Genomic DNA, 24575 nt, shown 5'->3' with positions numbered 1-24575 from the left:
TCTTTGGCTCTTTCGTCTTCTTCATGGTCATTGGTTTGCTGCTGGGTGTCTAGGTTTCTTTTTTCTTTTCTTTTTTTTTTGTTGAAGAGGAGTTTGCTTTGCTATTGCTCATTGCTGCTGAGTAAAGAGTACAAACAGTGCCGGCAAGAGAACAAACAAAAAGACTTAAAGAATTTACTTTACAAAAAGTGAAAAAGAGAACCTTAGATTTCTCTAGAAGCCATGATCCGGACCCATAGATTTCTCATTTCTCTAGACTCTTTAGACTCTTAGATTGCTTTAGATTTCTCTAGATTCTAGAAGCCACTTAAACTCTTACTGTTTTAGTCTTTTAAAGTGAAAAAGAGTTTACACGTTTTAGTCTTTTAAGTCAACACGTTTTAGACAGCCTTACACGTTTTGCTTTTGTTTTTGTTTTTTTTTTTTAAGAATCAGATTTAGTGCAATGGACTTTTAGTCTCAGTGAATGAGTGAATCAAGTTGAGTTCTACCTATTTTGCTAGTGGGTTAGTCTTAATAGATCCAATCAAGTTAAGTCCTACACATTTTGCTAAAAAAAAAGGTTTATTGCTACACAAAAAAATAAAAAAAAAAAGAGTATTGATAACAAAATTATAAATTTAGAATAATTTACTTTGTATTAATATTAATTTTAATTTTTTTGTGCAGGTTTAAAGTCTAAAGTAATCATATTAAGTAAAACTACAATTGTGCTTTTGATAAGCCAAGTTCTATTGTTTTATACATTAAATTTATATTATTCTAGTTAAATTGTAATTTTTTTTTTTTTATAGATTGTATTTCATTTATTCATAAATATTTTTTAATTACAAATGTCTACTAGAAAATATCCATCCGGATATGAAAAACTAAAAAAAAAAAGACAGAGAAGAACTAATTGAATCTCAAAAAGGAGCTATAGACAAATTTATTACTAGTAAAAAACAAAATCTTGCAAAAAATTTGAGTGAAGGTTTCATAAATGAACAAGAAATTCATCAAAAAGAGTTAGAAGATAATGAAAATATCCAACAAAATGATAATAACGAAAATGGTCATGATAATGTTCAGACATGTAATGTCACCATTCTTGATAATGAAGCTCAAAATAATTTAGAGGAGAGTGAAAATATTAATGATCAACCTAATTATATTCCTACAAATATTTTTGATCCAAGTCAATGGAAAACTATTGATATAAAATTAAGAGATTTGTTAGTAGAAAAGGCCCCGTTTAAAGCTTTCGCCTAGAGCCCCCCAAATTCGTTGAGCCGGCCCTGAGTGGTATGTTGATGTTCACCCTGTTTTGTGACCTTTGGTGGATGATTGCAGGTTGCTGTTGCAGAGGGTCCCTAATTCCCTTGTCCAGCATGCATATAGAGAAGCTAATAAGAGTGATGATGCTCTTGCTAGACTTGGACATGCTCTGTCATCAGATTTTGTGGTTTTTCCTTCTCCCCCAGCTGAGGCTTTGGGCGGTGACGTGTTCCTACCGTGTTCCTGTTCTTTAGCTTCTTCTTGTTATCCCTTTTTACCTAAAATCTTTTTTTTTGTTTCGAGAGCAAATCTAACTAAAACTGAAAATTTATTGGTATAATGAATCAAGAGTTCATAGCTATTATTGTGGTCTCCAACCATTTCAGCATTCCATTCTACTGAAAAACATCACCTAAATAAATGTGGTGTGGATTGAGAACCATTTTACCAATAGAGTACCCACCTAGTACAAGAAAATGGTACTAAGCATCATGACAATGATTGCCACAAGATAGGCGACCAGCATATATAAATGGGCCGAGAGAATGTTGGTGTGGGCAATGGTTGGTTCACGGTCCCAGCAGTTCCAAGATGTCCGAAAGTTTGTTTGTACAGTAATCTGGTTCAATACTATTTGAAGGGTCATGAAGAGTAGAATGACTAGTTACGCCTGCAAATCACAGCAGTTTCATAAGCATCAGCAAAATCACAGATGATTTATAAACCCTCATTGTTACAACTACTCATCATACTAAGCAGAGAACCATTTACCTGAAAACACAAGAAGAGTTTTGCAACCAGCATTCTTTCCAAATAAGACATCAGTGTCTAATCTATCACCCACCATACACATTTTGGAGCAACTGATTTGAAATCTACAAAACAAAATACAAGTTAAATTTCCCTAATTACATTTCATACAAACTCCAACAACAGAAGCATGATCACTTGTCTACATGTGTGCTGCCACTTTGTCAGTTTATCTGCTTCAATTACATATTGGTTCTCAAACTACATGGTGCCCAATTAATAAGACATGTCCAATCTTTTTATTTTTGTATCATATTTATACATTTCAGATTAAAGCATCAGACTTCAGTAAAAAGGTAAGATTTAAAGTTAGATTACATGCTGGAATTCACATGAAAGAAATTATATAAAATGATTCCAATTAAATTGCTTACTTTTGTTGTAAGAAGTCCATTAAAAAGGTTGATGGTTTCCCAACTACAATAGGCTCCTTCTGGGTTGAACCACATATGGCAGCCACCATACACCCTGCACCTGAAATCCAAAATTGAAATATTATGAGAATAACTGTCAAGTCTCATACTAAGCCAAGTTTCTATAAGGTTGAAAGTGAAAGAAACCTGGCCACTCTTGCAAATCAGTCATGTGTCCAACTGCGTCCTGGTTAGTAGCAATGAATAGGCATCCCAGATTCTCACGAATGCAAAGGGTTCCATATCTGTCAGTTGAGAGCTTAAATGTCTTAAACAAATCAAAAAACTATTAACATGAAATCTTAAATATATACACAGCAATTAGCAAAAGCATTTCAAAAGTCAAGAGTTTAAAACATTTGTTGCAGAACTAATGACCATTATATCATTCAATTATGCATTTAGAAAGAAGTTCCTTCCTAAATTCCATTGAACATCAGAGATTTTGAATGTAGTGTTGATTGTGACCTTCGCAAATGTCAAAGACCAAAAAAAAACCTACTTTTGGTTTTGAGTTAATCCAACTATTGAAAAGCCCTGGTTCTCTGGCTGTGGAAGGATGACTTACATGAGCATATGATAACAACAAAAAATGAAAAGAAGCCAAAGTAAAGAAAAAAAAAACTGTAAATCTTTTTCTGAAATTTTCTTTAGAATGTATCCATAACTTCTTTCAAGGAATCAACACAGTTTTATAGAGGTCTAGTACATTCACAGCCTATCACATGTTTAAGCGGTTTGTATTCAAGGGTTTCCTAAGACACATGATCGATACTGAAAAAGTCAACAGAAAGCAGACATAACATTGAGGAGAAAGGAACAAGGAATTTAGACATTCTTACTGAAGCTTGTAATAGTTTATGTACTGGTCTAGTCCAACTACAACAGCTCCAACCTGGGGATTAGGAGTTTTGCATAATTTTAATAGCAGGCAAACAGCACAAGTAAAATTCTAGTAGAACTTATGGGCCATGTGTCACATTACAGTCTTATCGTGTTCAAAGAGGCAATTCGGTTTCAGCTGTACTGTCTTTTTGCCATCTTCCTGCAATAACTTTCTCTCATTAGCATACCAATGGCAAAAGCTTAAGGCAAGGTTTTCCACTCTTAGTGGAAATAGTTAGAATCCAATGTTATAAAAACTAAAATGGACCGGCCAGATGGTGTGCCAAAACTATTGACCAGCCTTAGTTTGACCTCAAAATCAGAACCATTGGGCAATCATTCATGAAGCCTAATACATAAGCTCATAAACTTTATTTTGAAAATAAATAAATTACCGGGCCACCAAGACCTGTAAATCCAGCAAGCTGCAGCTCTTCTAATATACCTTCCTCACCAATCACATAAACCTGCAAAAGGAACAAAATTGTTGCAACAATTACGAACTAACATTGAGAAGAACAAGTGAAATTTACCAGCAATACACTAGACAAAAATTAGTTTTCAGACCACCAAATGCAACTTTAAACAATAACCCAGATTGCAATTCATAGACAAACCATCCAACAACAGGATATTGATAATAGAATAATCTCATTGGGTATCAAGTATTTCATCCCAACCAATTAACTAGCATTAGCAGCCTCTAATTCTACGGGCAATGAAACAAATCATGTAGTACTTTCTAGGAGCAATTACTATTTTCATTTTGAGTGGATAGGTAAATTAAAACAATGTAAATAGAAAAAGCTTGAACCTTTTTTTCTCTAGGAAAATTATTGACCTTCAAGAACATAGCAGCTGCAAAAGATGAGCAAAATATCTCGTCCTACAAAAACCCACAAGAAAAAAAAAATGGTTGTAATCAGCATTCAAAAGCATTAGCATATAGATCACAAATATCGTAATAAGAAAAAAAACAATTTCAAATCTATAACAAAATCAGTACATTTTGGGAAAAAAATGTATTTGAAATGAAACAAACCTCAGAGACAGAAATTCCCAAGGATTGGAATTTTTTAGCATACTGTCTCCTTGATTTTGTGGAGTTATTGGTGACAAACACCAACTTCTTGCCCTGAAAAAAATATAAAAATAAAAAATAAAACCCAACAAGAAATTCAAAATTTTGGGATTAAAAAAAAAAAAAAAAATTGGAGAAAGAAAAAGAGTGAATGTGTGCCTTGGAGCGAAGCATATCTAATGTCTGTGAGACTCCATCGATGAGTGTATCACCCTTCCATATCACACCTATAAAAGCAAAACCCAGTTGTATTTTTTGTAAATTTAATACACATAACAAAGATTGAGATCGAAATCCAGAAATAAATATGTGTGTATAAAGAGGAAGAATGGAAGTTAAAGTTAAAAGTGAGAGGAATGAGACCGTCACAGTCGAAGAGAAAAGCATCGACAGAGTTGAGAAGATCTCGGGCGTTGTGAGAGGAGAGAAGCTGGGAATGACAGTCTCCTTGTCTCTCTGCAACGTTCATGTTCATTGGTTGAGGGAGCGTGAAATGTAAGCAGTAGCACTGCACGGCAGTGGAAAAAATATATACGTATGGGGAAGAGTTGGAACCGAAAGAGAAAGCTGCACGCTTGGATTTTGCTACTTCTGAATAAGAATATGCCAACAGCACTTTTAGAGGAAGGAAAATGCTAACAAGTAACTTTAACCATTCATTTTTTAAAAGTTTTGACGTTAATTTTATAAAAAATAAAAAAATTATTAAAATATTTTTTTTTTTCTCATATAAATTTTTTTTAAAGACATTCATTAGCATAATCCTTAAAAAGAAACTTAAAATGTTTGTTGGGTGAGACTACCGGTAGGTATTTTTCTTTTTCTTTTTTTTTCTCTTTTTTTTATTTTTGATTAATCCAATGTTTTTCCAACAATTCGCTATTCTCCGTGTATGTATAGATTCTCATTCTCATACAAACTATTTTATAATATTTTTACAAAATGTTGATATAGTCAACTTTTTATTGGTTTTCACTTAAACTCACCATTAACATCACTTTTTCATTTACTAATAATCACTCATCATATCAACAGTTTGTAAAACTTTTGTAAAAAAAATTTGTATCTCTAGCATTATTCTTTGTCGATTAGTCATTTTGTTAAGAGATGTGCTACATCCACAACATTTTTACAACATTTTCACAACAAATTATAGGTGGTTAGTTATTACTGGTTCAAATTTAAACTTAACACTAAGATTACTTTTTTGTCCCAAGAATAACAATCAGTAACAACCTGTCACTTATGATTTGTTGTAAAAAAATTGTGGACATATCATTTCTCTTTTATTAAACCATAAAGGATTACAACTTTTAGTCATTTCACATGTGTCATGTGTCATGTGAGTTTATAAATGTTTATTTATTACTATTTTTATTGGTAATTATGATCCATGGCTCAAAAGGGTTGAAATATGCTAAATACACTCTAGCACAATATTTAGAACCCTTAACACAAAGTTTTATGGCTAAGTTGATTTTACCACTAAAAAAAACAATATAGTCCAAGTGTAAGTTACTTAGCAAATTTCCAAACCACTAACTACACTACACAAATATGGCAATACAGAAAGATGAAGGAAATAAAGAACAAGAAAGCAAACCACACATGACATCACAAAGTGTTATGAAAAAGGAAAACTCAAGTCGTTGACGTAAAAACCTCTCCTCTAACCACCCATTGGAAAACTCCACTAGAATGAATAGTTGCAGTATATAAATGACTATAAACCCCCCCAGCCTATATCTCCTTATGTACTTGAATCCTCCAAACTCCAGCTAGCAACCAACTTCATAAGTCATTTCTTCACCTAACTTCTCAAAGTCACCACTGTTAAGCTGCCAACAAAAAGCCACCAAAGGATTTGGATTTGGATATGGATATTGCTTCTCATGTTTCCAATGTCACTCACAAGGCCTGTGTTTGTGGATGAGGAAGATGTTTATAGAATCTCTATTAATACATTAAAAGAGATGGAAAAGAAAGATGGGAACTTGGTTTTTCTCAAGGAAAAGCTCTCTCTTTTCATACAAAGGCTTGGCTTCAATAATCTTCACACTTCTTGCATTTGTAGGGTTTTTTCAACCTTTATTTGAAGTCCCTTGCCACACCTCACAATTGTGTGTGTGTGTGCTGGAAGATGTGCAATGGACAGGTACATAGCAAAGTACAGAGATTGTGCAGCTCGTGACCTGGTTGCCCTTTAAGGTCGCGAGTTGGTCACGAGGTGCACATCTGCACTCTCATCCAAAATAACTGCCACATGGATCTCGCAGGCAAGATAGGTCGTGAGCAAGTCACCTTAAGGTCACAAGATCACTGGCTGATGTTGCTTCAAATATTCAAGGAGAGGCTCAAGCCCATAATACATGAAAACCCAGGAAACTATACATCAACATTAAATGCATTACAAACAAACTTTTGTCACTGAATTAAGCCAACACTAAAACATAACTTCTCAAGAGTCAACCCGCCATTCGATCCAATCATGTTAGGTGGAAAAGGAATAATTGACTCCATCAAATGTAAATCGACTTCCTTGCCATTCAAAACTCCTACAATTCTATTGATATTACTGATCACAAGTTAAATTAGGTCAAGTCTCATAAAAACTAACACTTGATCTAAACTAGGTAGGTGAAAATGTCATCTACTAGTAATAATAAAGTCGGGTGTGATTGCTAGAAAACCACTTTTAGGTAGACAAGTTGGGCCTTTAATGAAAATAAAAGCCGATTTAAATAATTTATTTTAGGTAACTGCGAAAAGAGAACACCCCCCCCCCCAACCAAAAAAAATTGGTCATAAATAACCTAAAATTGAAAACATAGTTTGTGATTATTCATACAAATGCAAACTTAACAATAATAATAACTCAAGGGTGTACATAAAAAGAGAGTTGCTCACTGTCGTTATCTAACAATGAGAAAAAATGCCTAACTCTTCCTCAAATGAAAAATATGAAGGAAAAAAAATCAAAAAACAAATTTGATAATTCAATATTTTAGAGATTAAAAATCCTTAAATTAGGTAAAGAGATAAAAGTATCACCAAATTATTGTGCAACTTTAACTAGAGAGGAAGAAATTATACAACAAGAAACAAATCCTTAAATTATCAGCAAAAAAAAAAAAAAAAAAAACTGTTCAAAATAGAAGTAGTCCAATTTAAAATAATACTTAATGATGCGAAAAATCATCAATATGTACTCCTCGTCGATACGGATGGACGAAGGTGTTGGCTTCGTCTAGAGACGAACCTGTTAGTGCTATTCTTCTCTGGCTTTATAGCTTTCAATGCTGCACTTCTCTCCTTGTCAATACAGATGGACGAAGGCGCTGGATTCATCTAGAGACGAACCTACAATGAGATATGAAATAGAGAAATATGTATACACTGGTGTGGCGTTTGTCAAACACCCTCTGACGATTAAGTTAGAGTAGGATTCAATTGAAGTATATTGCTAAAGAATTCAACTTGATAATAAATTTTGGGACGAGAATTGTGTGTACCTTTGCCTTTGGTTTGTGTGGGTTTTTATAGCCCTTGTCTTCATTGTCTGAATGAAAATCTACATTCATGAGATATGGAGCCATTGGTATTAATGACTAGCTTTTATTGTCCGCCAACGACTATTCGCTCGTTGGTGCCCGTACGTTACTCCTTAGCTGTCTTAGGCATTGAATGTCTTTTATGGCTTCGTTCGCCATTGATGTTAGTACATTACGCCTTGTATTGAATAGCGTTTAATTCATTCGTCGAGAGGTAGACAATCTTAATAATTCATCAGTAATGAATGCGAAGGCATAATAGACTTCAATAGTCTTCTACCCGTTGGTCCGTCGGTTATGCTTTTTCTTGTCTAGTGTGTTAACTGTTACTCATGTCATTCATGGGGAACTCATTTAATGTATGCTGTAGTTGTTCGTCGCATGAACGATGCTAGCTTGATGGACGAAGCTGAGTTTCTCTTCTTTTAGACTAGGGTGATTTTTCTCTTCATCAATACTAAAAAAAGAATTTATGTCATTGATGTCAAGGACGCATGTGGCAATCGAGTGAAAAGAGTGAAGCTGGGAGGGGCTAAGGCAAAGGCTAGGACTAAGACTGAGATAGTGAAAGGCATAGAGTTGTCTGTTTGATGACAATGTTTCCATGTGGCAAATAATGTAATCCATGCAATGAATCATGGTGCGGAAAACAACCATATAAATTAATAAATACTCTGTTGATTTGAGTTCAAGTGTTCCTTACTTAAGTAATTTCCCCTTACGAAAAATTATTAGGTACTCCCGGAGTATTATAAATGCATATTCCTCCCTCTCACATGAATGGTGGGTCCCACTATGAATTTAATTAGTGGGACCTACCATTTATATGAGAGGAGGGAGTACACATTAATGGTATTCTGGAAGTACACAATAATTTCCCCTTACTTAAACCCATAATATAATTGAAATTTGAACATTCTAAACCCATTAAAACCACATTTGACCTGAGAGTAGTCAAAATCGACAACGATCTTTTAGGTTGAATTAGTTTGGTTGGATTTTCTGGAATTGTGTGATTTTTTACTCAACCATATATGCCAATTTGGGTGATTAGCCAATCTCCACCAAATATGGTAGTGGTCAAGAAAAGAGGCTAGCGACTAGTGAAGAGAAATGCCAACAAGGGTGAAGTTAAGAGGATCGACTATAGCAGGATGAGTTAAAGGTCCTTAGAGATAATGTGTCAATCTAGGATTGGCAATTTCACATCGATCTATCCCTCCCCACCCTAAATAGTTGATGCGTGGGGACAAGGCAAAATCTTTGTGTTTTTCTCTTTGAATATTTGCTAGTGATTCTGAGATATTAGTAAATGTTTTTATTCCTTTTTGTTATGTGGGCCTTGGTTGAGGTTCAAATGAATGCTCTATAAAAGCTTAGACCTATCTACTGCCTTTCAACAGCCCAAAGCGTTCACTCGGTCCAGACCATAAATATAACAGAAACTTTAGAATAACAGTAGATACTATTGGGCTATTAAATCGAATGAAGCTTCAGATGTTTACCCCCTCCCAAAAAATAAACGAAAGAAACTTCAGATTTTAGATTTTTTTTTGGGTCTTTTTTTTTTTTTTATACGACAAACTTTGTTATAGTTAATGGCTACAATTGTTCTCATTATTTTTTTATTAGATGTGGATTTTGACAAATTCACCATTGAATTGAATTTTCTTCCTATGTCCTCTATGTTTGAAAATTTTTCAAAAAACCAAAAATCAATAGCTATATCATCAATTGAATATTTGAATTTCAAGTTTTTGTAATTTAAAATTATGCATAAAAAATAATTTTATGAATCAAATAGTAAATTACATATGATTGATACGAAATTTGATATGAGTGTTAAGAATATAAAAAATGTGCAATCTAATAGTTAGATTTTCAAAATATATAGTCATGCTAATTTTTTTAGTGGGAATTATAACCGCTAACTATAACCAAGTTTGTAACCAAATTTTGTCCTTTTTTATATACATTGGTGGAACCATAAATTTCTTATTTAAAAATACTATGAGGTGCCAATTGAGTTACAAGTCTCTTGACGATTATTATGAGGTGCCATTATTATTGCCTTTTACTTTCAAACCATCATACTAATTTTTTTTTAAATGGCGGAATTCAAATACAAGCCTTTTATTTAGCGATAAAAAAAAATATTAATTGAACTTCTCCATTGGAAAAGGCAATAATAATACTAAAATATGTCAATTGAGTTATAAGCATGTAACAATCAAACAATAATAAAAATAATACAAGAAGATTATTATTATAACTCTATTTTTTTTATAACACGTACCTTTGCCATGATGTAGTACCTTGTACAAGAACAACACATTAATTGTTGTGTATACACGTGTTTAAGAAGTCTCACATTAAATAGTAATTGTTAATATAACATATTTGGACCAAACTTAATCTTTCAAGTTAAGTGGTGATCTTATATATTATATCAACTAGCATGTAACTCATGCAAATGCATAGATGCATTTAACATTAAACATAATTTTTATTATAAAAATATAAATAATTATTCAAATTATTTTTAAAAGAATATTTTTAATAAGATAGAATGTCTAGTGATCTTTGTTGTGTGGTGATTTTTATTGAGTATATGTGATTGGTTTTTTTTTTTTTTAAATTTTATAGTTCATTAATATTAGATTCTTAGTATTTTGCATTCATTAACTCACTTGACACAAAGATTAAAAAACTAAAGTGGACGCATGGCACAAACTTAAGTGGATAATTATAGTGTGGTCTCCACATAAATTTAAACACATGACGCAAAATTGGATTCTAATTTCAAATTCTAATTGAATTTTCTTTGAGTTTTGCCTATTAATATAAATATATATATATATATATATATATAGACTATGACACATTAATTGTTGTGTATACATGTGTTCAAGAAGTCTCACATTAAATAATAATATCAATAATGATGGTTAATATAACATATTTGGACCAAACTTAATCTTTTAGGTTGAGTGGTGATCTGTGGGTCTTAGTTAATTCAACTGGTAAAGTCTCTGATAGTTGAATAAGAGATTTGTTATTCAATTCCTACCTACACCAAAAACTAATTGATGTTTTAGTCTAATGATAACAAAATATCATCAAAAACAAATGTCATAAATTGAAAAAATCTCTCCAAAATTTTTTTTTTTTGAGTGGTGATCTTATATATTATATTAACTACGACACATTAATTGTTGTGTATACACTTGTTTAAAAAGTCTCACATTAAATAATAATGTTGATAGTGATTGTTAATAAACATATTTGGACCAAACTCATTGACTTTTTTTTTTAGTAAAACCAAACTCGTTAACTTAATCTTTTAGGTTGAGTGGATATCTTATATAGTAGTATATCAACTACTCAATTGAGGTCTCCCACTGTGTTATTTCCTTAACAAGAAGTAATACCAACATGATAAGCATCCTCACACCACCACAGCCCAACTGCCTATACGCTGAATCTATTCACTTTTTTACTGCAGTATTAATTCCTAATGTAAAACCAACTCCTGTAGTCCTTTGCTCCTATAAAAGGTCCTTGTTTATGTCAACTATGAATACATAATCAGTGATGGTGTAAGATCCAAAAAATTCTCATTAAAGCCTCCACCCTCTTCAAAGTGCAGCATTCAAAACTACCACATATTCTCTTAGAATGATCAAATTGACCTTTACATTCTTCAGTTCAGCAGCAAAATACAATCTCAAAGTCCCAAGTGTCAACCCCCCTAACTTCACTATCCCTCAGCCCAAAGTTGAAAAAGAAAAGAAAAAAAAAAAAAAAAAAAATTCCTTACCAACCAACCCATTTTTTATATCTTGTTGTTTGACCAGGGAATTTGATTGACCAAAGAGAAAAACAAAGAAAAATGACACCATTATGAAAGTCCGCAAAATTGAGCTTTGAAAATAGAGTAACTTGTAGCTCGTGCCGTTTTTTAATAATGGGTTCAGTTCAAGATTGATGGCTGCATTAATAGATAATAAGATGTTGTTAGCTACTCCTATTCTAACAGTCCTATACTATTGCAGAGATCTATCAGAGTTTTAGGCCAATCTCAACCATTGGATGCTTTAACTCGTACTTGATCAAAAAACAGAGGAGCTAGCTAGGATTGGACTTTTAGTTGGTGTGAAATTGTGAATGCACCTGATTTTTTGTTCCACACGAGTTCAACAGCTTTTTTTTTTTTTTTTTTTTTTTTTTTTTTTTTTTTTTGTTGAGGAACGAGTTCAACAACTTGGGTTTATATTCTATGCATTAAAACAACGTGGGCTGTGTGTGAAACAGACTAGTTTGGTGGATCTTTGTACCAAGAAGATAAAAGACAAAGGACCTATCAAATACGAGAATCTCTATACTCCAACAATACGCAATTAAGTAAAACCACGTGTCACCAGTCCTATGTTGACAATCAGTTTCTTTAAAGTACTGTACAATTACCTCAACTACAATTGCCAACGACTTCGGAGATATCCTTTGGATTTATAACTTTTATGACCTCCATTTTTTCGTAAACTACGATATGGCCCTCATTTGTAAACTACTTTTATATATGCATTTTTTTTGAAGGGCAATATGCTTTCCCTTGTCTTGCTTCCTTTTGTTTTTGTTTGTTTCTTTCTTTCTTACACTTACAAACCACTAATAAAATATCTCGCAAAAAAAAAAAAAAAAAACAGCCACTAAAAAAATCCTATTATTTGCTAATGATGGTGCTTATGCTCACTAATAAAGAACTATTTTTCTAAAAAGTTTCTAAAAATATTTCCTAAAAACTTTTTATAGGAAAAAAAAGGTAACTAATTTTTTTAACAATTTTTTATATTTTTCATAAAGTGTGGTATCAAACTTCTAAAATATCTCATTAACAAATTCCCTAAGATCATTGGTTTATGAAATATTGTTAAAAACTTTTTATGGAAAAATAAAAAGGCAACTAATTTTTTAACAGCTTTTTATATATTATTTTATTATAAAAGTGGTATAAAAACTTTATTAAAATGATTCATCATCCTTTAATTGGGCCCTATTCTTTTGGTAAAAACTTAGAAAAATACTTGCTATTAGTTATTATTGGTAGTTGTGGGGTTGCAAGAATAAAAGACAAACATGTGAAATATGCAAGATAACAAAATAAAAATAAAAACTTGATTATGCAATTGCAATCTGTATTAATGCTAATTTTAACATTGTTGCTTCTTTAGCCATTTAATGAATCCTAGAATGGAATATACATATTAAAAAGGATCTTGCTTGTGTTGAGTTCTCATACAAAGACATGATCAAATATAGACATGTGTTCCATTGTATCTTTTCATTTTTGGATAGGAATGTACCATTGTATCTTGATTTGAGAAATGTGTCGACATTTTGCAATGTTTAGTTCATCTATAACAAGATACATATTGAACCTTGTCAAAAAAAAGAAAAAAAAGAGACTAACAAATTCAAGTAGACATGACTAATTGATCCAAGCATATACAACCATATAGAAGTTAAGGCAAAACACATTCAAATGTTATATAGATTAAGGTGAATCGACATGACCAATTGATCTAATTAACGTTGAGGGATTGGTCTAGTAGATGGAAATATGATGACTTTAGTGAGTTAATGATTTTTATGAATTTAAAGAATATAAATACGTTATTTTTCAAAGTTATAAAATTTCAAATTTTCAAAATTTTCAAATTACTATACTATGCTTTGAAAATCTAACCCTCTATTAAAAAAATTAACTAACCTATTATATACATCTATGTTTAGCAGTAACGTATAATTATTCAGAAGTGTATAAAGTAAACGTTACGAGCTCAGATTCCTTCACCTATAAAAAAAAGAATAAAGGAAAAGATTTTATAATTATATCCACTATATAAAGCATCTATTAGCCAACATAGGGAAGTCTTTTTTCTTTTTTCTTTTTCTTTTTTGATAATTCACATAAGGAAGATTTATTTAATTTATATATTAAATCACAAACACATGCTGCATCATAAGCTTATAAGGAACAAAATCACAAATACAGCTCACAAGGAATCTACTCACTTTATCAACTTTTCTACTTGTTGCTTAAAAGACACAAGCCCACTAAATGGGCATCCACTCAACACATTTTTATGCCCTATAACATAAGAATGTGTTGAATCTTTGGTTTGGTAAATAAATTATAAATCAATAAAAAGGTGACACATATAAAAGTGGAGCCAATCCAACACATTCCCTCATCTTTTTTTGGGTCTAAATGAGCAAAAAAAAAAGTTGAAAAATATACTTTATTATAAAGTATAAACTCAAAAGTTAGGATTCTCAAAAAAAACCCAAAAGTTAGAATATGGGTCCCTACAGAATATGGATATTCCCAAATAGGAGCAATAAGTAATGGCAAACTTGTGCAATTCATAGAAAATGCAGTCCATTCTATAAATAATAAGCTGAGTTCGATCTATAATTCACATAGCTCACTCCGAAACAAGAAGTGCGCCAGAATACCTGCCTTTCTCTGTCTTTCTATTTCTTTGACTCTCTCTCTCTCTCTCTCTGTGCAAGCTCTTTGTGGGGGTGTCAATGGCGGATCTGAAGTCAACATTTCTGAAGGTATACTCGGTTCTGAAATCAGAGCTCCTTGAAGACCCTGCTTTTGAGTGGACAGATGATTCTCGTCAATGGGTCGAGCGGGTTCGTTTCCTTTCCATCTCATATTCCTATATTGCTTCTCATTTGTTTTCTCATCATTCAAGCTCTTCTTTTTGCTCTTTCATATTTGATAGAGTTTCTACTTTTGTCATGGGGTTGATTATTTTTTGAATAATTTGATTACTTTATGGGAAGCTGTAAGTTCGGACGCCATTCCTTTCATGTTATCCACATTTTTTTGCTTGAAAATAGGAAACCTCAACAAATCAAACAATGAGAATGACTGTGTTTTGAATGACTAGTACGAGAGATTCGGGTTAACTGATATTGTTAAAAGAGTCTTGGAAAACATTGAGATGGTAAATGGTAATATTCATGTACTAAGAATTAAGAATTGTAGATTTGACCCAACATAATTACGCTGGAAACTGCAAAATGGGTTTGGTTATAGGGAAGAGCTAGTTTAATTCTGGTTTGCCCTTGAATGGAATGGTAAATTCTGGGTTTTGTTTTGTTTCCCAACATTGATTGATAGGGAAGGTTTTTCTCATACTGTTATTTATTAAATCCATACACAATATGTTAGGGAGGTAGTGATTGTAGATCATAGACCAAAATGTTCCTAGGGAGACTGAAAAATTAGAAGTATAGTATTCTAGGAAATGCCTTTTGATTTGTTTCCGGCACTTGAAAGGCTTACCCCTTTGTCTTTATCACTTCTAAATCCTAATATCCTCTCCTAAAAACTTCTGCAGGTTCAATAACCGTTGCAATTTTCTGTTTTTAATTACTTTCTGTTAGTTCCTAAACATAAATTTCCCTTTTTTGCCTCTAGTTAATAGTTTGAACTAAGTTCATACTTCATACTCTTAATAGTAAAAATCTCCCTCTCTTTCTCTTTCTCTTGAAGTGTGTGTATGTGGGTGCATGTGATTGTCATTCATAAATTTATGCACCTTATATTTGGTTTCCTCACTGTCTTGTTTATTCTCTCTATTCCAGATGCTGGACTACAATGTGCCTGGAGGTAGGAATTAAGCATTTTTGTTAAGATGTTGAACAACGCCTCTGCTGTGAATTTAAAGCCATCAAGGAAAATGAATTTGGGTGAAATAAGGAAGAACTTTTAAAAGAAACATACCTTGCTGAAATAGATTTTGGTTATACTTTATTTTGCAGGAAAGTTGAACCGGGGGTTGTCTGTTATTGACAGCTACAAATTGTTGAAAGAAGGAAAGGAACTAACTGAAGAGGAAATTTTTCTTGCTAGCTCTCTTGGTTGGTGTATCGAATGGGTACGACAACAGAAGGCCTCCCCTATACAAAGATTTTTTTTTCCATAGTTAAAATTTGTTTTGCATATTTTAGTGTTTTGCATGTACATTACATACTTACTGTTTTGTGATAAAAATATTGCAGCTTCAGGCCTATTTTCTTGTTCTTGATGACATCATGGATAACTCTCACACACGGCGTGGTCAACCTTGCTGGTTCAGAGTGCCTAAGGTTTGTGCCAATAATTAATTTGTTCTATTAACTTCAATTATTTTTTGAGGTGAACGTTGCTGGTGAATCACTTAACTGGGATAATATGTATGTTTTAGGTTGGTTTGATTGCAGCAAATGATGGGATTATACTCCGAAATCATATCCCGAGGATCCTGAGGAAACACTTCAGGAATAAGCCATACTATGTAGATCTGCTTGATCTGTTTAACGAGGTGGTTGATTTGCATAGCTTTTGCTTAATTAGTTCTCATTTAGGTTATATGCTAAAAGTTTCCTTATCTTGTGCTTTACATAGGTGGAGTTTCAGACTGCTTCAGGACAACTGATAGATTTGATTACTACAATTGAAGGAGAGAAAGATCTATCCAAATACACGTTGTCACTGTGAGTAAAAGATTATGACAGATCTTTTTTAAGGAAATACTGTATTTAGACCTTTGTGCATAAGATAAATAGCCAACCCATATGCAAGTTCTAGACTTCCCAGACGATGCAGGCAAATTTCTGCATCAGCAAGAGAATAAGTTATGAACCCTGGCTTAGATTTTGACAAGAAACTAGTTTAGATTTGAACAAGAAAATAATACACTAATTGCAGGGAAAAGTTGTCATATTTAGCATGAAAATAAAATATTCACTTTAGGAATTTGATTCTAGTCAGCACAGAGAGAGATCCATCTTTCTTGCTTTAGACAACTTATACATAATTGCATTTCCTTGTCTTTGGAAAAACTAGTGTGTAGCTTCAACTCTGGTTGCTTATGCATTCTGCAATGTGACTGTATGGGTCTCTTTCTAAATCCAAAGTCTCTTGTAGTATTATTTAAGCTGTAAAATTTATATACTTATTTTTTCATGACAATTGTGATTTCTTTTCTATATCTAATGTTTTTGCAAACTGGTTGAAATTTTATGCAGTCACCGCCGCATTGTTCAATACAAAACTGCCTATTACTCATTTTACCTTTCGGTGAGTATAAATCCACATCACAATTAAAGTATGCATTGCCTGGATAATTAGTGCTCCTCTTTGTTGTAGTGTACTGTATTCTTGAGAGAATTACATCAATTTGAATCTGTGTGATTTTTTTTTCTTCTTTCTGGTTTGAGATTGCCCTCTCCTAGCCCCAAAAAACTGTTCTCTGAAGTTTGAGTAACATATTAGCTACTTGTTCCTGCACGTATAGACTTATTATTTGAGAAGTCGGCAAGACAATGTTGACCATTTTTTTTTGTTGGAGTGTATCCGTATCTCCCCCCCTCCAAACCCCGTACAATGACATCTAATCTTAATGACTTCATTTGATCTTCGTCATTGAGACATTGTCATATTGGTTGACCAAAACTCTGCCAATCCACTCAGGTTGCATGTGCATTGCTTATGTCGGGTGAGCAACTGGACAACCATATTGATGTGAAGAACATTCTCGTGGACATGGGGATTTACTTTCAAGTACAGGTAATTTTTATAAAGCAGAAAGAAATTCTAATATGGTTTTCACATATATTTATGGGAGTCTGAGACATAAATTGTTGGATTTAGCTTTCAAGTTTGGAGAGGCACAGGTGTAAATGATTTGATAGATTTTCAACGATGATAATTTTTTCATTTGAAGTGTTATATATGTCTTCTAAATTGGGTTAGTTATGCATAACCAAAGCCATATTGGCTTAATGATATAATGTCATTCTTTTATCTTATACTTGTCCGATGAAAGGAAACTTGAGTTATAACTTATTTTTATTTTCATCTAGATTTACAACAGTGTTAATTCAATCACTGTGAAGACCAAAGTGTGTGTGTGTGTAGCAATGCTTTATTTGCTCAGATGGACCTTTATTTTTGTCAATTTCAATAGTCTGCATTTTATTTTCTTTTGTAGGATGATTATTTGGATTGCTTTGGTGATCCTGAAACAATTGGCAAGGTGAGATTCATCTTGATGGATTTATTTTCAAACAGATGAACTCTGGGTTTTTTTTTTTTTAAGATATGGAAGTCTTTACTTGAGTCCTTTGTACTATCAGATAGGAACAGACATTGAAGATTTTAAGTGCTCTTGGTTGGTGGTAAAAGCACTGGAACTTTGCAATGAGGAACAAAAGAAAGCGTTACATGTAAGAGTGGATCTTCCTTTGTATGTTATATCGTTTCCCCCATCAAAATTGTAATTGCTCATTTACTATGTTTTCAGGAGAATTATGGTAAACCAGACCCAGCAAATGTTGCAAAAGTAAAGGCCCTCTATAAGGAGCTTGATCTTCAGGTTTGTACATTAACTTAAAAGAGTATTTCAATTAAGATATGCTTTTGGTATATGAAATTTTATAATTTCCTCTAACATCAGCTTGAAAGGAAAAAAATAAATCGTTTCTTTGCTTTTTTCACATCAAGAAGTTGAAATAATATGTTGGCTTATTCTCGTGAATTTATGTTGTTTGGCGATTGGATTATTACCATTTATATTTCCCTATTTCCAATTCATAGGGTGTATTTGCGGAATATGAGAGCAAGAGCTATGAGAAGCTGGTTACCTCTATTGAAGCTCATCCAAGCAAAGCAGTGCAAGCAGTGTTGAAATCATTCTTGGGTAAAATCTACAAGAGGCAAAAATAGAGGATCAGTGAAGAACCAGGACAGAGACAAAAGGGTGGAATATGCAGAATATTCCCAGTCTTCTTATCCTGATTTGTATTTCCAATCAAAGAAGAATAATGTTGTTGTATCCTATTCTTAAAAACATCTTAATGCTGCTGGTTTTGCTTGGTTTTGTTTCTACTATCAAATAAATCTTTGTAGTTCCTAACTTTCGATTTGTAATGTTGATTTGTTAATGGCTAGTAAATTTATTACATAATCAGTTTATATCCTTCAATCTGATTAAAAACTATTCATTGGCTCCAACCTACATTAGCAGAGCTCAATCTATAGGCTCTTCATTGTTAACAAAATGAACTGTTCAGTGCTCAACCTGAGAAAGGAAAATAAAAATTAGTCAGACTCACAGATCCCTTTAAAGCCTACTCTCTGAGCTTGCTGAGCATTGTTAGGATTACAATGTTTTTCACAATATTCTTTATAATTTTTAAGGCAATAAGTTGTTATTGCAGAAATATATCACTTTTCACATAAATTCCCTATTAAAATCATTTTATTATAAACCAATCACAAAATGCCACCCCCTTTTGATAAAAATAAGTTATAATTTTTTTTTTTTTGGTGTTATTTAGACATATTTGAACTTGAAAGGCTATATGTATAAGTATTCCGTACCTATCCTTCATTCTTTTCTTTTTTTAGGGATACCTACCATCAATTCTGTTAGTGTGAATTGAGGAAATTTCATTTGAATTAGAATTTAGAACTTATTAAATTATTATTGTGAAAGAAGGAAATGTCAGAGGAAAGAAAAAGCCAACAATTTCTAATTGTGTGGATGCCAAAGAACACAATTTTAAGTAAAAACGTCAGAAATTTGGCTAATGTGGACTGTTTGTTAATATACGGCGGCTCAAACTCAACCGCGGTGTTGCCAATCACCAAATGTAAATGGCTTATCCATATCGTTTAAGCAACTCATCAATCTTCTCCAAAAATGAAAAAAAAGTTGAGTAGGAAATGATTCATACTCATACTCCAATACTTTTTTTTTTTTTTACAAGATAAAAATTCTACTCTAACTCAATTTAAGTGTATATGTGTGTGAATTTCCCTCATGGAGACTTGAACCCTGATTCTTACCCCACACCCTACAAACACTTATAATTGTAGAATAATCATTGCATCAATCTTCTCCAAAAATGAAAAAAAAGTTGAGTAGGAAATGATTCATACTCATACTCCAATACTTTTTTTTTTTTACAAGATAAAAATTCTACTCTAACTCAATTTAAGTGTATATGTGTGTGAATTTCCCTCATAGAGACTTGAACCCTGATTCTTACCCCACACCCTACAAACACTTATAATTGTAGAATAATCATTGTACCAAGGACGTGGAATGTTCATACTCCAATACTAAAATGAGCCTAATGACGTGTTTGAACTTTCAAAGTTCTAGTCCACCGGCTACTATATATTATAATTATTATTAAGCACCCGTTCATTCTTGCCCAAAATAAGAAATTGTAAAAAAGGAAGAAAACAAAAGTGTCATGACTCATGGGCATGATTAGCATATCGTGTCATTCCAATTACAGATATAATATTGCCATTAGTTTATTACTAATTGAAAGCAAAATATAAAAATATAAATTTTGTATGATAGTTGATAGATAATGTGAAAATGATATGAATACGATGTGTATTTAAGTCAGCTACCAATTAGTTTCTCAAAAAAAAAAAAAAAAAGTCAGCTACCAATTTAATAGTTTTCTACCGGAAAGTTCTTGGATTGCTCCGGGAGACAAATTTTCATATGACACGTAAAGTTGGTCAAGAATGGGCCACAAATAATAAATATATAGATGTTAACAGTCAACTCTCTCTTTCTCTCCATTCTAAAAAAAAAAAAACTCTCTCTTTCTCTCTCATTAAACGGTGGAAGTACAAACTGCTCAACACTAATATTATATATATATATATATATATATATTCTTAATTTCTTCTCAAATTTTATTTTAATTAAATTCAATCATACACTACATAAAATAATGGATAAAACTTATTGTAGGGACACGATTCGTAACGACCTGTAACAGTGTTAGGTTCGCACGTAAAAAGGCTTAAACAATATGATTTGTAGAGTGTGGGTATAAAGAATTAGGTTAACTTTTTTATAATAAAAAGATTCACTCTCACGTATATTGAAAGTTTAAAGCTGGCATAACGATCGTTTTCTTTGATAATCGATACAGTTCTTTTTCTCTCTTTTTGCCCTTCTTCTTTTGTCTGTGTTTTTCTTTCTTTTCTTTTTTGTTCCGATCCCCTTTTCTGCATGTTCTTCTTTCAGTTTATATACCCCCTATTTGTGTTCCATCCTCACCGCACACGTGTAGGTTGGGTTCGGGAAATTTCTTTCTGTCCCATCTAGCACCTCTTGGAACTTCCTATGGGCAGCTGTAAGGTTGCTTCCTTACTGTTCAGGTATCACCTCCACATTAATGCGGCCAGAGAGTTGGTTGAGAGGTCATTAATGCGGAGGCAGCTGTAGTGATAGATATTTGTTTGTCTTATCTCTTTCATCCTTGGTCGGTTATTCTATCTTTAGTGGTGACTTAGTTCTGAGGTCTGGTTGCAACAAGACCGCGCCCTGATCGTCCTCGGACGCATACTGCCGAGGAGTATGGCGTCCTCGGACGCATACTGCCGAGGAGTATGGCGTCCTCGGACGGATACAGAACTCTACCCTCGTGATATTGACTACCACCCCCTTCAGTAATTACCTTATGACCTGACTTGGCCTCCTCGGACGGATATGCATCCTCGAATGGGCTACAGGCCCAACAATCCTGAACTTAATGGGCCTATTGATCGAACGGCCCCCACACTTATATAATATATATATATATATATATATATATATTTTACTAAAAATACAATACTTTAGATGCAATTAATTAGATTTTTCAACTAATTTTAAACATATGGTTGCAACGATCTATAAAACACAAAAACTAAAATATTTTCAAAAACAATTAAATTCAACCATATGATTTATTGAAAATTCTTGTGTACAACATATAAACAATTGTAATTAAATTTTGTCCATTTTGTATTTACCACTCTAATGCTTTACAACTATGATTTTTATTTTTTTATTTTTAAAGGAGCTTTACAATTATAATCCTACTAAATAGAGTTTAGCAGTTTGTATCTGTGAGAGTTTTGTACATTTCCTACATATGAGACCGGGTTCACATGTCAATGAGACATAAGTCTCATAGGCCAAGCGTATGAGCTGTCTCATTTGCACCTCCTCCATCACTCAACAAAGAAGCTTTACAACTATAATTTTGACCTTAGAAAGTAGGTGATTACTTAGACTATTAGACTACCAGCCATTCACTTTGAGGTCAATTAGCTTCCTGAATTGTCGATAGACACAGAAGTCATTTGTTTGGGAGAAAAAAAAAGAAAAAAGAAAAAGAAAAGGAGACCCAAGGTCATTTGCCCCTTCTATTAATGGACATGAACTGATTTCTCGATTCATGTAAAATCATGATTCTTAAATGAGTTCACATAAATATAGAAAAGGTTTCATAATGAATCAAAGGTGCTATGTGCCAACATTAACCATACCACTAAGTTGTACTAGATTTTTCTTTTTATTTCCCCAACATCTAAAATTAAATTCTAATATTTTTACAAAAATAAAACTCCAATTGCATTACTTTGAATAGTCAAGTCAACGATTTTAATTTCTTAGCAAATGTGTGGGTTTCAATTAGCTTAACTAGTAAAGTCTCTTATTATTATTATTATTATTATTATTATTTTGATAGGTAGTAAAGTCTCTTATTGTTAAATAAGAGATCTGAGGTTCAAATCTCACCTATATCAAAAATCAATTGGTATTTTTGACCTAATAATAAAGAACAATTATTATAGAGCAGATGTCATAAATTAAAATTTTATCATAGACAAACTTCTTTTTTTTTGCTAAACAAACTTCTTAGTACATAAGTTGAAATAGAAAAACTTCTTAGTACATATGATACAAACCTCACATCAAAGGACAAAATTAGGAACATATATATGATTATTCCCTCCCTTTGCTTTAGAATATCAAATCACTTACAAACAAAATATGTTAAGAATGATCCTTTTTTTTTTTTTTTTTTTGAAACTATGTTAAGAATGATCCTAGGCTCCTAGCATCAAAGGACAAAATTAGGAACATATATATGATTCTTGCCTGCCTTGCTTAGAATATCAATTACTTCACAAAATCCAGGATGATCCTAGGCTCCTAGCACAAAGAATATGTCATGAATTCTAAAAAGAGTAATACAAGAGATCAAGGGAGTGTAAGGGTTGAGTTGAGTTGGAATGAGGATTTTTTCAATTCAACCTGATTGGTTGAGAAATTCTCAATTCAATCCAACTCATCACATGTGTAAACTAAAAACCAAATCAACTGACATGAGTTGGATTGGGTTGATGGGTTATACCAGCATATTTCATGATTTTATAAAAAATAGAGCTTCTATTAACTATTTAATTAAAAAAAATCAATAAATCCTTATAATTCACATGATATACCTAAATTATAATCTAAATTTATTAAAACTAATTCTCAAACTACCAAAATAAATCAAAAAAAAAAAAAATGAAAATAAGGGTGATAAAAAAAAAACCTTTATATATGTTGGGTTGGGTAGGGATCATATGGGTTGAAAAAACTATCAACCCGAACCCCACTCAACCCGAGGCTCAAAAACTCCGACCTAACCCAATCCACCTCCTCACAAAAGACGAATCCAATGTATTGAGTGGGGGCATGTCGATTTTGTTTGGATGCACACCCTTGCTATAGACTTGAAAAGTCTTAATTTAATGGCATAACAAATTAGACCTTCTACTTTTAAAGGCAACGAATTAAATTCTCAAGTTTCAGAAAGTAACAAATCAAAATTTTGATCATTTAAGTGGAATGATGTTGTGTTAGTTTAATATATGTTGAAGGTTTATTTGTTACATTTCTAGAACTCATGATCTAATTTATCTATCAATTGTATTACTTTTATTGCAATGTATTTATTTGATGAACTTTTGCTTAAAAAAAGAAAATCACACTTGTCATATCAAAGGAAAGAAAAGAAAAGAAAAGAAAAGAAAAGAAAATCACACTTGTTTGTCTATTTATATACATATATATTTTTCTCAATTGTTTGTGTCCTTTGAATTATTTGTCTAGAAAATAATATAGTTCATTCATTACCAAAAGAGAGTATTTTGTGATATATCTTTGATTTAAGAATCACAATCCTTGCCAAAGGTCTTGTAGTTGGATTGACATCTCCTTATGCACAAAGTGTTTAGGGGTCTAAGGGGAAAAGGGTTCGAACTGCGAGGTTAACAACATGTTGTAATTATTTTTTTTTAAAAGAATCTCAATCCTTGTATTTGTTTGTTAAAAATAAAAAAAGAAGAGCATTAAAGGATGCCTTCTAGAGTTTTTCTAAAGAAAAAAACAAAAGGAAAGAGCTTTCTAAAGTAAACGGTCTTTGACAAAACGTGTACTCTTACCCATAAACAAATCGTTCACATGCTTGCTTTCAATTTTTTAATCCATGCCAAATCTTTTTTTTTTTTTTTGGAGAAACTTAATCCATGCCAAATCTAGAAACTTGTTTAGAAAGCAAAAAGCTTTTAACCCCAAAGTTAAAAAAAAAACAAGAACAAGAACAAGCAGAAAAGGTGAATGAAACAACGCGTAAGTTGTAACTTTAGTAACCAACGGT

The 24575-nt window shown here is 32.4% G+C and overlaps 2 protein-coding genes across 3 annotated transcripts; one reads left to right on the top strand and one right to left on the bottom strand.

Moving 5' to 3' along the window:
* Nucleotides 1-1568: 1568 nt before the first annotated feature.
* Nucleotides 1569-5048, bottom strand: LOC115988668 (phosphoglycolate phosphatase 2). The gene is made up of 11 exons (XM_031112263.1): nt 4810-5048; nt 4606-4673; nt 4408-4500; nt 4180-4251; nt 3761-3832; nt 3466-3525; nt 3323-3375; nt 2628-2725; nt 2442-2541; nt 2029-2132; nt 1569-1927 (listed from the first exon to the last, which is right to left on the bottom strand). Exons 1-11 carry the CDS (start codon nt 4919-4921, stop codon nt 1827-1829), a joined length of 933 nt encoding a protein of 310 aa, XP_030968123.1. The 5' UTR covers nt 4922-5048; the 3' UTR covers nt 1569-1826.
* Nucleotides 5049-14440: 9392 nt separating this feature from the next.
* Nucleotides 14441-19035, top strand: LOC115992338 (farnesyl pyrophosphate synthase 1). 2 transcript variants are annotated; one of them, XM_031116495.1, is made up of 12 exons: nt 14441-14702; nt 15663-15687; nt 15840-15955; nt 16080-16166; nt 16265-16381; nt 16465-16553; nt 17088-17139; nt 17533-17628; nt 18053-18097; nt 18198-18287; nt 18365-18436; nt 18658-19035. In XM_031116495.1, the coding sequence occupies exons 1-12, from the start codon at nt 14592-14594 to the stop codon at nt 18784-18786; spliced, it is 1029 nt and encodes a 342-aa protein (XP_030972355.1). In that variant the 5' UTR covers nt 14441-14591; the 3' UTR covers nt 18787-19035. The 2 variants fall into 2 exon arrangements, with proteins under 2 accessions (XP_030972355.1, XP_030972356.1); XM_031116496.1 differs by lacking the exon at nt 14441-14702 and adding an exon at nt 15039-15152.
* The last annotated feature ends 5540 nt before the right edge of the window (nt 19036-24575 follow it).

The sequence above is a fragment of the Quercus lobata genome, chromosome 5 (genome assembly GCF_001633185.2).
Source record: "Quercus lobata isolate SW786 chromosome 5, ValleyOak3.0 Primary Assembly, whole genome shotgun sequence".
In the NCBI taxonomy this organism is placed as follows: Eukaryota; Viridiplantae; Streptophyta; class Magnoliopsida; order Fagales; family Fagaceae; genus Quercus; species Quercus lobata.
Note: the sequence above shows the minus strand (reverse complement) of the source record. Positions and strands in the feature narration are given on the sequence as shown.

Excerpts from the sequence above, each read along its gene's own strand:
- LOC115992338 (XM_031116495.1), top strand. The coding sequence starts at position 14,592 with ATGGCGGATCTGAAGTCAACATTTCTGAAGGTATACTCGGTTCTGAAA. Across the intron at positions 18,098-18,197 it reads ATCCTGAAACAATTGGCAAG|ATAGGAACAGACATTGAAGA; the intron begins GTGAGATTCATC and ends TTGTACTATCAG. Across the intron at positions 18,437-18,657 it reads ATAAGGAGCTTGATCTTCAG|GGTGTATTTGCGGAATATGA; the intron begins GTTTGTACATTA and ends TCCAATTCATAG.
- LOC115988668 (XM_031112263.1), bottom strand. The coding sequence starts at position 4,921 with ATGAACATGAACGTTGCAGAGAGACAAGGAGACTGTCATTCCCAGCTT. Across the intron at positions 3,833-4,179 it reads ATTTTCCTAGAGAAAAAAAG|GTTTATGTGATTGGTGAGGA; the intron begins GTTCAAGCTTTT and ends TTCCTTTTGCAG. Across the intron at positions 2,726-3,322 it reads ATAAACTATTACAAGCTTCA|ATATGGAACCCTTTGCATTC; the intron begins GTAAGAATGTCT and ends CTCAACTGACAG.